At 43.2% G+C, this 12,433-nt stretch overlaps 1 protein-coding gene across 5 annotated transcripts in view; it reads right to left on the bottom strand.

Annotated features, from left to right (window-relative positions):
* The window catches only part of LOC136639250 (ABC-type organic anion transporter ABCA8-like), a 60,673-nt gene extending 51,034 nt beyond the window's left edge, over nucleotides 1–9,639 (bottom strand). For 2 of the 5 annotated variants that reach the window (XM_066613271.1, XM_066613275.1), the window contains exons 1-6: nucleotides 9,514–9,629; nucleotides 9,020–9,119; nucleotides 8,180–8,257; nucleotides 6,431–6,546; nucleotides 4,523–4,736; nucleotides 2,169–2,327 (exon numbers count right to left, since the gene is read on the bottom strand). In XM_066613271.1, the coding sequence (XP_066469368.1) occupies nucleotides 2,169–2,327; nucleotides 4,523–4,736; nucleotides 6,431–6,535 (478 nt within the window). In that variant the 5' untranslated portion in view covers nucleotides 6,536–6,546; nucleotides 8,180–8,257; nucleotides 9,020–9,119; nucleotides 9,514–9,629. Of the gene's footprint in view, nucleotides 1–2,168; nucleotides 2,328–4,522; nucleotides 4,737–6,430; nucleotides 6,547–8,179; nucleotides 8,258–9,019; nucleotides 9,120–9,513 lie in introns of all 5 variants that reach the window. The other 3 variants (XM_066613274.1, XM_066613272.1, XM_066613273.1) reach the window with 3 other exon arrangements.
* Nucleotides 9,640–12,433: the final 2,794 nt, after the last annotated feature.

The raw sequence follows: 12,433 nt of genomic DNA, 5'->3' as shown, positions 1-12,433 counted from the left end.
GAACTGTGACCTACTACGTAGTAGCTTGATTCTGAAGATGTAAATTTCACTTTCCCATGTTTGAACTGTACTAATACATGTTGGTGCTTATAGAGAAGACCTGGGCTGCATTTCTGCCACAGCTTCAATCCACTTTCAATGCACTTCTATTTTTCCAATGCATTCTGTGGGGATGGGGGACTGTAGTTTGTTAAGGAATCTAAGAGCTGTTATAGCTACCCATAAGACTACAGTCTCCCTAATTCCAGAAACTCCCAGTTTCACCCCTTCCCCAACCCCACCACTTCTTTACCTGCTCCAATGGCCATGGCAAGTTCCAGCAATGGATGAAGAGCAGTGCTGCCTCTTGTGGCGGTGCTCCCAAAATGGTCACCAACAGAGTGCTCTGCAATAGCGGAACTACACCATACAGTACAGTCCTGGATAGGACTGGGCTATTAATCTCCTTTTTCCTTGTACAGGTCAGTCTTGGGATGTCCGCATCTTTCCAAAGCAGCCGTTTCACAACCCAGACCAAGAATGGTTTGCTCCCTGATGCTTCTAGAAGGCGTTTAATTGACATGCACTGCCTGTCAGAAGCAAGTGCAAAGAGCAACCCAGTTGAGGTTACCCTCCATCCATTGTGCAGAAAGACCTTCAATGGAAAGTTCAATTATTCTTTCTCCCAACACTTGTTTCCGTGCAATCCACCCAAAGTGGCAGTGCCACAAATAAAAGAAGACTTTACATGTTGATATGAAGGACATCTGCAGCTGGGCAGAAAGGCACTTCTAAGGTGGTGCTTCTCTGATATTTAGGAGAGAGCAGCTGTTCTTATTCGCCCAGCATTGCTTAGTTTCTGTTGGCTTCTGGGGTTTCTTTTTAGGTTGTGAATAGTGTTTCCTCTAAGAATTAACACTACTGTGTGGAGCCCTACCAAGGTGTACAGAGGCACAGCACTGTCTTCCCAGCAGCCGGTGATGACATCACCACATCATTGCCAGCTTCTGGGTCAACCAAGCCCCAAGCTACAGATTGCTCAGTTGAGAGATGTGTGGCCACACTTGAGGAGGAATGTTGGCTGTGAACTCTTTGGGGAAGTGAACTAGTGTCTCTGACACTGAACCAAAACATTGGCTCTGCAAATTGCTTTTTGTTGAAAAACAGTACATAAATAATCTTCAAAGAAGTTCACCTTTATAGATCTTGTTTAATCACACCCGATAGTGTGCTATAATTCAGTTTAACAAATTTGAGGATTACGTGAAAGCTTCAATATCTTAACATCCCTCATTCTTTAGACCCAGTTGTTACTACATTCTAAGGCAGGGGTGTCAAACATGAGGCCCAGGGGCTGGATGCAGCCCATGGAAGCTTTTCATCTGGCCCTCAGGCTCTCAACTGCTTAGCAGTGCTGAGGTGTTACTGCTAAAAGGGCAGCCCCCACAAAAATTGGGCTCTCCCATATCTTGAAATATGATAAAGATTTGCATGTTTTCTCTTCTGTCATTTGTAGTTAATGAATTCCTAAGTGAGAAAAAGTGCTTATTTTTGGTTATGAGTTTAATGACATCACTTCCTGCCTAACGACATCACTTCTGGCCCTCAGCAGGCATCATGAATGCCGTTCAGCCCTCGGTATGAAACGGGTTTGACATCCCTGTTCTAAGGGATTCGCATTTAACTTCTGATTCTACCTTATTTATGTCACATCTTACAGAATATATAGATTCCTCAGTTATTCAGGGGTCGCTATGCTTAAAATAATATCATCTGCATTCAGTGCAATTTTGTCTTATTCCATGAATATTACCATTTGCCCTTATTGCAATAGCTAGAGTTTCTAAAATCAAAACAAGCAACAATTGACTATTTAGGTACTCTCTTCCAAAAATGAAAACTTCACAAGGTGCTGAATGTGTAGACAGAGAAGAGGGAAAATATCTCATTTTTATATGCATGTTAGAATAAGCATATGACAACACAGTCTTCTGTAGGTTTTCTCAGAAGTAAGTTCTACTGAGTTCAGCGAGACTCACTCCAGGTATGTATATATGGGGTTGCAGACTGAATCAGTTGCCTACATTTAAAAAAAATTGCAAGAATAGAGAATTATCTGCATTTGAATTCACTGAACACAAAACAGTATCTACAGGCTGGAACATAAACATATGTTTATCATGAAATACCTATGCTGCTAGGGCCATCATTTGGAGAAACTGAGTTCTCAGGAGAAAATCTGAGTCGATAGGAAAAATCATCTTGAAATACAACCCCCACAGTATCATCATCCTGTTTTTGTGCCAATTCCATTGCTTTTTCATTTTCCACCAGTTGTATTTCTACATCTGTAATATAGAAAGCTTGTCATTATTATATGGAATCCCATAATGCCATACAGGAGTGAAAAAATGGCTTTATGCATAAATATTACACTACTATAACAGAATTTCTCAAACTGTTGGTTGAAAACCACTGCAGGGATGTGCAGTGGGTTATGACGCAATGCTCAAATCTGCCCCCCAAAGTCTTACTTGGTGTCCCCAGAGGCTGCTTCTGGCCTGCAACCTACTCCCTTGGCCTCTGTGGGCCTCAGAATGCTTCCCAGACATCACCAGAAACAACTTCTGGTTTGTAGAAGCTACTTCTGTTCAATTCCATTTTCCTTCCACGACTTCCTGTCGCATCCAGGAGGCAATCTTAGGACCATGGAGGCCAAGAGAGTATGTCACAGGCCAGCATGACCTGGAAGCATTCTCTGGGGACTTCAAGCAAAGCTTTTGGGGGGCAGATTTGAGCATTGCATTGCAACGCACTGCAGAGCACAAGGTGTGCTGCGGCACCCAAAGGTTTGGGAATCACTATACTATAACATTACATGGCTGACATGATACAGGAATTGCTCAAGAGATCACTTCTGGATGTATCACATTACAGGCTGAATTCTGCTGATAACAGACAGTGCAGTCCTAGTGCAATGTCTATTCAGAAGTAAATCTCACTGAATTCAATTAGGCTTACTCCTAGTGTGTGTATCGGATTGCAGCCTCAGGCAATGAAAAGAAGTTGAACTACAGAAAACAGGAATCCCTGCAAACAGGGCAAAGAGGCACTTTTTCAAGTGCTGCTTCTTTAAATTGAGCAGGGGCAGAGTAACTGTTCCTATTCACCTCAACAGAGTGTCTTTCCAGTGGCTGCTTGGTGCTGTTTCTTCTGCAAATTTTTAGTCTGTGAGCCCCTTGAGGGCAGAGAAACATTTATTTTCTCTGTAATCACTTTGCAAATTATTTTGTTGGAAAGCTGAGTATTAATTATCATGATCACAATGTGTTAGGTAACTGGAGATCCACTAAGCTAAATCTAGTCCCCAAAGGGTTCCCATATGGTACCCAGGATAGCTCCTGATCCCAAGGAATCCCACCCTCCACACATACATAGTGCAGAGCATTGTGCATTTCAATCACTTTCTCCCCTAACAATGAAAAACAAACATTAAGTCCCTGCCTATACACATTCCATACTGCAGTGGAATGTTCTTCAAGAGAAATTCTGCACATGTACAGGGACACTCTCTTGGGCAATAGGCATTAAGGGAAAGTCCATTATTGTGTTTCATGGCACTATTTTTTAAGGCAATAACCCTTGAGTTACACTTTTCCTGCAGGTCCTGAAACTGATAGTTGACTGGAAAAGTTCCACATTGTTCTGAAAGAATTTGTGGGAGTCTCGTGGAAAAGATGGAGAATAGACAGTGCAGTAAAGTATCCTAAATGTTACTGCTGGTAGAAAAAGGGGGATGGATGGGTGAGGTTTTGCCCTACAATATATATACCAATAGTGTTTTGTCTGGTTGTTGTATAGTTTCTGAAAACAGACCAAATGGGGGAAAGTTAGGATAAACTATGCGTTGGAAAGATCAAATCGAGGCCTTAACTGGAATCTGAAAAACAAAGTTTATTCCATGCATAATTATTAACATTATTATTATTAACAGTATTTATATACCGCTTTTCAACTAAAAGTTCACAAAGCGGCTTACAGAGAAAAATCAAATAACTAAATGGCTCCCTGTCCCAAAAGGGCTCACAATCTAAAAAGATGCAAATGAATACCAGCAGACAGCCACTGGAACAGACAGTGCTGGGGTGAGGTGGGCCAGTTACTCTCCCCCTGCTAAAAAAAGAGCACCCACTTGAAAAAGTGCCTCTTACCCAATTAGCAGGAGTGCATAAAATACACATTTTACACTGTCCAAAATTATATTTGAGGGCTGTTCTGCTCGATGTTGCCACTAAAAAGAGGGCAAGAAATGTTCCAGGGAAATTTTAACCCAAGATCCAGGAAGTATTCCTTTTTTAAAACAACTTCAAAAATTATGGGGGGGTCCATAAGGCTAGCACCAAGATCATTTTCTTAGCACTTTTTTGATCACCTGTTCCAAGCCTGAGCCTTTTCAGAACAAAAGTTTCCATAGCTCAAAAGAGTACATTGGATCAGATTAGGCCCTACTAAAGCAATAATATATCACAATGTTTTAACTGACCTTTCATGACGGAGACTGTGGTTACTTTCTCCATTACTTCTCTTGCCATCTTTGTCCCAGGAGTATAAACTATCTTAAGCCCAGTAAAATTGAAGGAAGGGTCATCTAGCTGCCCAAGGGATGCTTTAGGTATTTTATAAAATGACTTAAAATGAAATGATTTGTATGGCAATCCTAGTATCAGAAGAAGAAGGAGCAGTGCTGGGAACCATTCCTAGAGATTAAAGAACACACAGTGAAGACAACTGACTGGCAGATGGACAAAAGAGCCCGCACAATTGTGGCTATCTCATTTCAGTTGCCCAAGAGGCAGCTGTAATGTTGCATGATGAACTCCAGGAACCCCAAAGTTATTTCTGTCACTTGTATCCTATGAATGGTACAAGTCACAGTCAGTATGGTTGGACTTCACAAAATCATTGTACACTATAGGAAATGTTCTGAGTGAACCTTTAGGGCCAGAAAGAGAACAAAAGAGCCTTCTCAATCCAGCAAGATGAACTGCAAATGCCCGCAGCTGACAGAGATGCAGTGAACATATGGATTTGCATCACAGTGCTTGGTTAGGACCCACTGAAAGAGTAAATACATCCTGTGAGCTCTCACACATACCCAACAACCTCTGTCACTCTGCTGTTTACCTCCACACAGATGTTCAGCCTTCTCTTTATGGTTCTATTCTGTTTGATAATTGTATGTTCATGTACATGCTTTGAATGTTCTTCTTTGTTTTGGGCATTTGCCTGCCTTTGTGCCTCTTGGATAAGCAACCTGCAGTCACTCCGGGGTCTCTAGTCTGAATCCATCACAGGTGGTTAGGGGTAAGGGGATTAAGATTGCAGGAAGCACTTTTCCTGCAAATGCAGTCATTTCCCCCAGACTCTTTGAGCTTCACAGGCCTCAGAATCTTAAAATCATACAGTTACCTGAGCTGGGCAGAGAATTGGATCAGAGGCCTCACTGGACTACCCCTCTGTGTTACTATAAAGGAACTGAAAAGGCCAATTCCCTGCCACATTTTTTTTACTGATGCTGAATGCACTCAGCATTCCATTTTTGTCAGAAACCAAACAGCCTGCCCAGTTCTTATTAGATCACTTCTTTTTTCAATTCTTCTTAATGTAAGACTGTGTATTTTTCTGCCTCTCTGGGAACTTCTCAGACCATGGAGACAAGCCTGGCCCATTCATGAAGCAAGCTGAAGCAACTTACTTTAGATGGAGATTCTGCTTTGTTCTGGTCTAAAGATGAGCATTAGGTTTAATGTTTATGGAAAAGTTCTGCTAAACCCACCCTCCTTCTGTTGCAACCCTGATGGCATAAAATCTAATGTACAAAAACACTTTGTTTTGCATTCCATCATAGCTGACCTGTGTGTCAGCTGTGTGCCAGGTAATTGTTCTTTATGATAAAGAGAGAAGAAATATATCTGAACTAAAAGCTGCTTGTATTTGAGTGTGCAATTGCTCTTGATCAAAACCCCAATGAGGCAGCTGGTTCCCCAACAACATCAAATATCAGTACAATACAAATCTTTCTTCTCCTGTTAATATGGTTTTCTGCTCTAAGACAACTCAACAATGGAAGCCAGTCCCTGTTCTTTTTTTATGAGCCGTTTCTCCTTACATCATTCAGAAGTAAGTGATTAATAGAAATATTATACTTTTTCCAATAAGATTTATATTCTGCCTTTTCTGTTAAAAAACTCTCAAGCCGCATATAACAGAATTTTGAAAACACAATGCAGTGCAAAGCAATAAGGCTTAAACTTTTAGACAATAAAAACACAAGGCCAGGCCACCTTTTGCTCTTCAAACTCTGGTAATTTTTCACAAATCTTTTATAAGGGAGAAAAATTGCTGAACTGAATCATTTTTTCTGCCTCGCCAATTAGCTCTTTATACTTGCCTGAAAACTTTGGGTTTTCATCCTCCATTTTAAAATTAAATTTTTCCATACAAGTGCAAATGTCTGTTGGCACAGACTTCTGTTTCTCTGCTGCTGTTTCTGCATTTCAGGAGTTGCTAAAAAAATATTGTTTACATTAGGCAAGATTTAGCATGGAGAGACAAATCACAGCATAGTCCCCCCTCCCACTCTTCCAATGCTCCATGGACATCTCATGTTTTGATCAGATCAGTAGCCGAGTACAGGATGATACCACGCGGTGTTTAGGCTTAGCAGATTCGATGGTTTTGGGGTGTCCCCTTTTTCTTTGCATGCTATAAGGGACTTTCAAGCAACAATTACCCCTGGTAGTCAGGAGGCCTTGAAGCCTAAAAGATGACCTTGGACTACTCACCCTCTCTCAGCTTAACCAACCTTACAGTGAGGATAAACACGGGATGGGGAGGAGCCATGTAGACAGCTCTGAGGTTCTTGGAGGAAGAGCAGTATATAAATGTGAAACAGAACTACTGGTAAATCAAGTTCTTTTTAATAATACGAATGCATTTTTGCCCTTTTTGTACCTGATCCTATGCATGTTTACCCAGAAGTAAGTCCCACTGTGTTCAATAAGTTTCCTCCCAGATAAATGCATACACTATTGTAATTTCATTTATTTAAAAAAAAAAAAAAGTGGGAAAGACCATGTGGCAGAACAAAGAAAAGCCCAGCCTGATCTGGCCACTTGTTTCCTGTTCCTCTGCTCATTATTGTCACTTTTGCTGGTGAGGCTAGGTCTGTGCCCCACCAGCCTCTGCTCCCCACTCCTGCTCTTTGCTGGGGTGGGAGAAACACTGGAAAACACTGTGACACACCCTTCTCCAGATTTCACCATGAAGGTGTGTGTCACCTCCTGCTGCGCTTGTTATGATGTTGAGAAGTGGGGGGGAGGAGGGAGGGCATGACACAGATGGCAGCCAGTTCCTTGTTCACCTCCTCAGCTGGTGGGAGGGATGCTCTTGTGGGGAAATATGGGGCAGCTGGTCATAGATTCAGGAGCTCACACCAGAATATCAACTCCCTAGCCTAGCCCCTCTCCTGGAAGCAGGAGACAAGACAAGCTCCGCTGCGTGGCTTCTCTTCATTCTCCGGGCTGTGAACGAGCTCTGTGCTCTTGCAAGAGGCAAATAGTGTCTTCTAACATCTCCTCACTGAAGGATTGGGACGGTCCCTTCTGCAGGAGGAAGAGCTGGAGCATGTCCAATTCAGCCTCCCAGCTGGCCGGGGCTGCAACCTTCCTCTGAGAGGAAAGCAGCAGGCATCCCTGCTGCCCAAGTAAGGAAGTGATGACTCCGTCCACCTCATTGAGGCTATTGCAGGGGCCGCTGCTAGGCAGAGACAAGGAATCTGGTAGGACAGGCATGGGGGGAAGCCTCCCCATCCACCCACTGTCTCCACCAATCCCATGCCTGATGCAACAGGTTCAGCCCACCTCATCAGTTGGGAACATGGTGGAAGGCCCGGTGGCTGCATGACCTCCATTGTCTTGAAAGATTTAACAGGACAAAAACAATCTCTTATTTGTGTTTACAGCCCATTCCCTATGAAGTGAGCCATTCATCCTACATGCTGCCAGCCTTATGTGCTGAATCCAGCAACCACCCCTGTGTTCACAGATTTGTGCGCTCACGCACACACACACACCACGCACACACACACACACACACACACAGAGAGAACTTTAACAAAATCACTTTGAAAATAACTCACTTGCAGATTCCACTCAAGGTTCAGAAGAATAGGAAATATGATTCCAGGGATTCTCTTCAACCAGTCAAATCAGAGCTGCTGTTGGATAAGAAAATAAGCAATAGCTGTCCAAACTGTGCAACTTTCTGCAAAGGCAACAGAGTCTTTCAAGTTACTTCTTGCTGCCTGCTGAGGATAAAACTCTATGCAGCTAAGAAACTGAATCATAGTCCACTGAAGAGTCTGTGGATATAAATGGGTTACTCTAGATGGTACTGCAAGATTGCTTCTGGTTTTTGTTGCAACAGACTAACACGGCTACCCGTCTGGACAATTTGTAAAGTGATTGCAACACTGAGGGTAGAGCTTCTGGCAACCATCAGACTGTGCAGTTTCAAAATAGCATAGATTCTACATTTCCTACAGTTTGGTTTTGGTGTTATTTCTCAATCATTTCAAGATCGATACTGTATTATCAGATATGAAAGTGCCAATAAACTTCAACGGGAACACATGCCAGAATATTGCTATGACAAAGAGACAAGATAGTAATGAGATCCAGACTGGCAAAATTAAATAAAACCACAAATATTCCACCCAACCTTTGCAGATAATGTTTGGGATTTAATCCAGGAGTGAGACTGGACTGATTGTATGTTGTTGCAAACATACATAAATTTGTTTCTTGGAAAACACTTAACCTGCTTTTCTGGTTCCAAGAAACTGCTCATGGTGGCTTACAACAAGAATAATTAAAGAAGACAAGCACCAATGTATAATAAAATCAGTTGAATAAAAAATAACAGGAGAGAAAATAAACTGTAAACAATGGGAAAGTAAGCACAAAAGATTTTTACTTACCTACCCTGGGCTGGCCGTCACCCCGCCTACCATAGCATACAGCACGTGCTCCGTCAGTGGTGTTGTGTGCTATGGGCTAGCAAAGGATATGATTGGGCTGCTGAGATTTAAAGGGATAACTGAGAATTTGAATCATGCCAGTAGCCAGTGTAGATGATCTAGCAATCCAACGAAAACTTGCTCCAGAAAAACATTTGTCAGAATTCTTACATTTCCAGCACTTTGCGCCAAATAGCATTTAAAAGTAGCACCAGTGACATGGTCAAGTGTCAAACCACTCTGAGTGATGATTTTTGGCAAAAAATGGTGTGTGGACCCCCATGCCACATTCCTGATCAGGGCCAGCCTTCCCCTCCCCCGCCCCCACAGCTGCTGTCATGAATATGGTTCAGGGCACACCTCTTTAGCATGCATGAAAAGCTGAACAAATGAGCAGCATGCAATATTAGTATTACTGATGAGATAATCCCTGGAGAGGCAAGGAGAGAGCTTACCTTAAGCAAACAATCTGAGACAGAAGTTTAGCAAAGGGTTAAAAGAGAACATACTCATGTCAATGAGCTTCTTTCTGTGCCTGGGACAGATTTTCCAGTGCTAGCAGCATCACTCTCTGCTTCATTGTGCCTTTATTGTTTCATTCCTCCAATGCAGCCAAAAAAGGCATGATCTTTCACAAATACTGCGGCTTTTTCCTCCCACTGTTTCCTCCCCTCCCAAGTCTATCCCCAGAAGTGTTCAACAGATTTCTTTGTTCTGCACTGGACTAGTCTTGTTTGATGCTGGATCACTGAAGAAAAACTATGCTCCCGAATTTTTGGAGAGTCAAGCAACTATATGAAACTCCTTCTGTCCCACATTTGAAAATGAAGGTGCATTTTTTTGTAGCATACGGGATGGATGATCTACTGTCCACAGAGCAAACAGAGATATCAGGTGGGCTCTTTTGTAAACATGGGAGGGTAAAGTTCACTGTGTTTACCTCTGAAGTTTGAAAGCATGCATTCTGAAATACATACATCATGAAATCCCAAATGCATCATGAAAGGGATTTCATGATGAACAAAACCAATCAAAAATATTCATTTAAAGGAGTTCTGACTTTTCCTTCCACACTGGGGCACCCAAGGCAGCTTACAATATATGATAAAATCACAATAAGTGCAATACCACCTCCTGGAATCTGTTGCCCAAGAAAGAGGGTCCCCAACTCAGCCAACCAACCCGGAAAGACACCATGGTCAATGGTGTCAAAAGCTGCTGAGAGGTACAGCAGGACCAACAGGGATGCACTCCTTCTGTCCAGCTCTCTTTTGAGGTAATCCGCCATGGCGACTAGGGCTGCCTCCATCCCACAGCTCAGCTTGAAGCCAGAATGAAATGGATGCAGATCATGTCTTGCATCCAGGGCACACTGAAGTTGTGACACCACCATCTGTTTGATCACTTTACCCAGAAACAGGAGATCTGAGAGTGGTTGGAAAATACTCAATACAGTGGATACCTGGGAGAGCTTTTTCAGGAGGGGACAAACCACTGCTAGCTTTAACACCAATGGCAACACCCCATAAGATATAAATTTACCAACTATCTAGTCCAGTGGTTCCTAAACATTTGGCAGGTCATGTAAAAAGCGGGACCCACTTTTTAAAAACAACACTCTATCAGGACCCACCTAACTATGAGATGAAAATTAAGTGTCACAAGCCACTCAAGCCTCTGATTTTATCTTTTTTTATTATGGGGGGGGGGGAAGACCACCTTCTGGAGCATTTGCTGAGATCCACATTCATCAGATTGGGACCATCATGGTGGTCTTGGGTTACCCTTTGCCTAACCTTCAGTAAAAGCTGACACAAGCTAACCTACTTGCAACTAAACATGCACATGCTGCTCCTTCTGTTTTACATAGGGTTCAATACATTTTCCTCGCCTACTATCAGCTTGCCAGTTTTGCGACCTGCCAAAAATTGGGTCATGACCCACTGGAGGGTCCCGACCCAAGCTTGGGAACCACTGATTTAGTCCATTTGGCCAGTTCCCCTAGACAGATCTCATAAGTCAAAGCAGGCACGGGTCATGTCAGCGGATATCCCTAAGACTCGCACATACATATGGTTATGTGCATGCTTTGCCATCAGCACTTTTAATTGAATGTTAAATTCTGGAAAACAGCTCCCAGTCTGCTGGAAAACAGCCCCATTTTTCTCTTGTTATTATAACTTAGTTAATTTTTTGCTCATTAAGGAATAATTTAGTACCAAAAGGCTGCCTGAAAGCCAGCCAAAAATAAGCATGATTAACTTTACAAAGCGTAATCCAGGGATTATGCAACTGAATGTTCAGTGCTTTTATCCAACACGATCAGAAATAAACTAGATTGAACAGATCCCAGTCTCCTTTTTTAAAAATGAGACTATCTGTTTGTAATCATGGTAATTTGCTTTTCTACATTTTGCATCTTGCTGATGCTGCATGAAAGCAATTTATCACCCAACAAGAACTTAAAGGGCACTATTGCTCAGCAGTGCCATCTGAAACTGTCAGGTAAAGAAAAGTAACTTAGGGAGCAATCCAGAGGCACCCATGGGTTGGCACAAGTCCTTTGTGCCAGCCCAGGAGGGTCGTAAAGCACGTTTGGGGCTCCTCAAGAGGAAGGCAGGCCAGCGCTCAGAGGCGTGCTGGCCTGTGGAGCCTGATACAAGCCTACGTGCTGGCTTCCTCCGCAAGTCTTGCATCGGCCCAGCTAGGCTGACTCAAGGCTCTGGGGTGGGCGAGAGGGAGGCATTCCTGGGCGGAGGAAAAGTGGCCCCAGGGGCAGGTGGGTGGGGAGTGGGAGGCAGGGCTGGGATCCGGCAGTTATGCCGCATCCCAGCCCCTGTTCCTAGGGAGATCGGAGCAGCTTCAAGCTGCTCCGCTCTCCTCGGACTTGTGCCACATCAGGAGGTGGTGCAAGTCCGAGGAGACCTATAGGGGCTAGCTTGCTTTACCCAGAGGTTTCCCCTTGCCTCTGGCTGAGCTGCCTTGGGCCCCTATCCTGCGCTGGGTATAGCGCAAGCCTTTTGGCTTGCCTGTTGCAGTGCAGGGTAGGATTGCGCCCTTAGTTTAAAACATAAATTGTTTACGTCTTTAAGCAACAGATTAAAACAATCCATGGCTTAAAGACTCAAGAAACAATTTAAATTTAAATTATGTTTTAGCCCATTTATGTACAGGTGTACATATTTCATCCCTGTTCTGTATATGTTCTGTATATGTATATGTTCTGTATATGTTCTGTTCTGGTTTGAAGCCCACTCTGAGGAGTTGACACCAGTCATTGAGGAAAAGAGGAGAGCTCAAGCAGCATACAAGGCCTGTCCCAGTGAGCGCAACCTGCAGGTCCTCCGAACTGCTCGCAGCAAAGTCCAACAGACT

The sequence above is a fragment of the Tiliqua scincoides genome, chromosome 2, assembly GCF_035046505.1.
Source record: "Tiliqua scincoides isolate rTilSci1 chromosome 2, rTilSci1.hap2, whole genome shotgun sequence".
Lineage (NCBI taxonomy): Eukaryota > Metazoa > Chordata > Lepidosauria > Squamata > Scincidae > Tiliqua > Tiliqua scincoides.
This window is presented reverse-complemented; position numbering and strand designations above follow the sequence as displayed.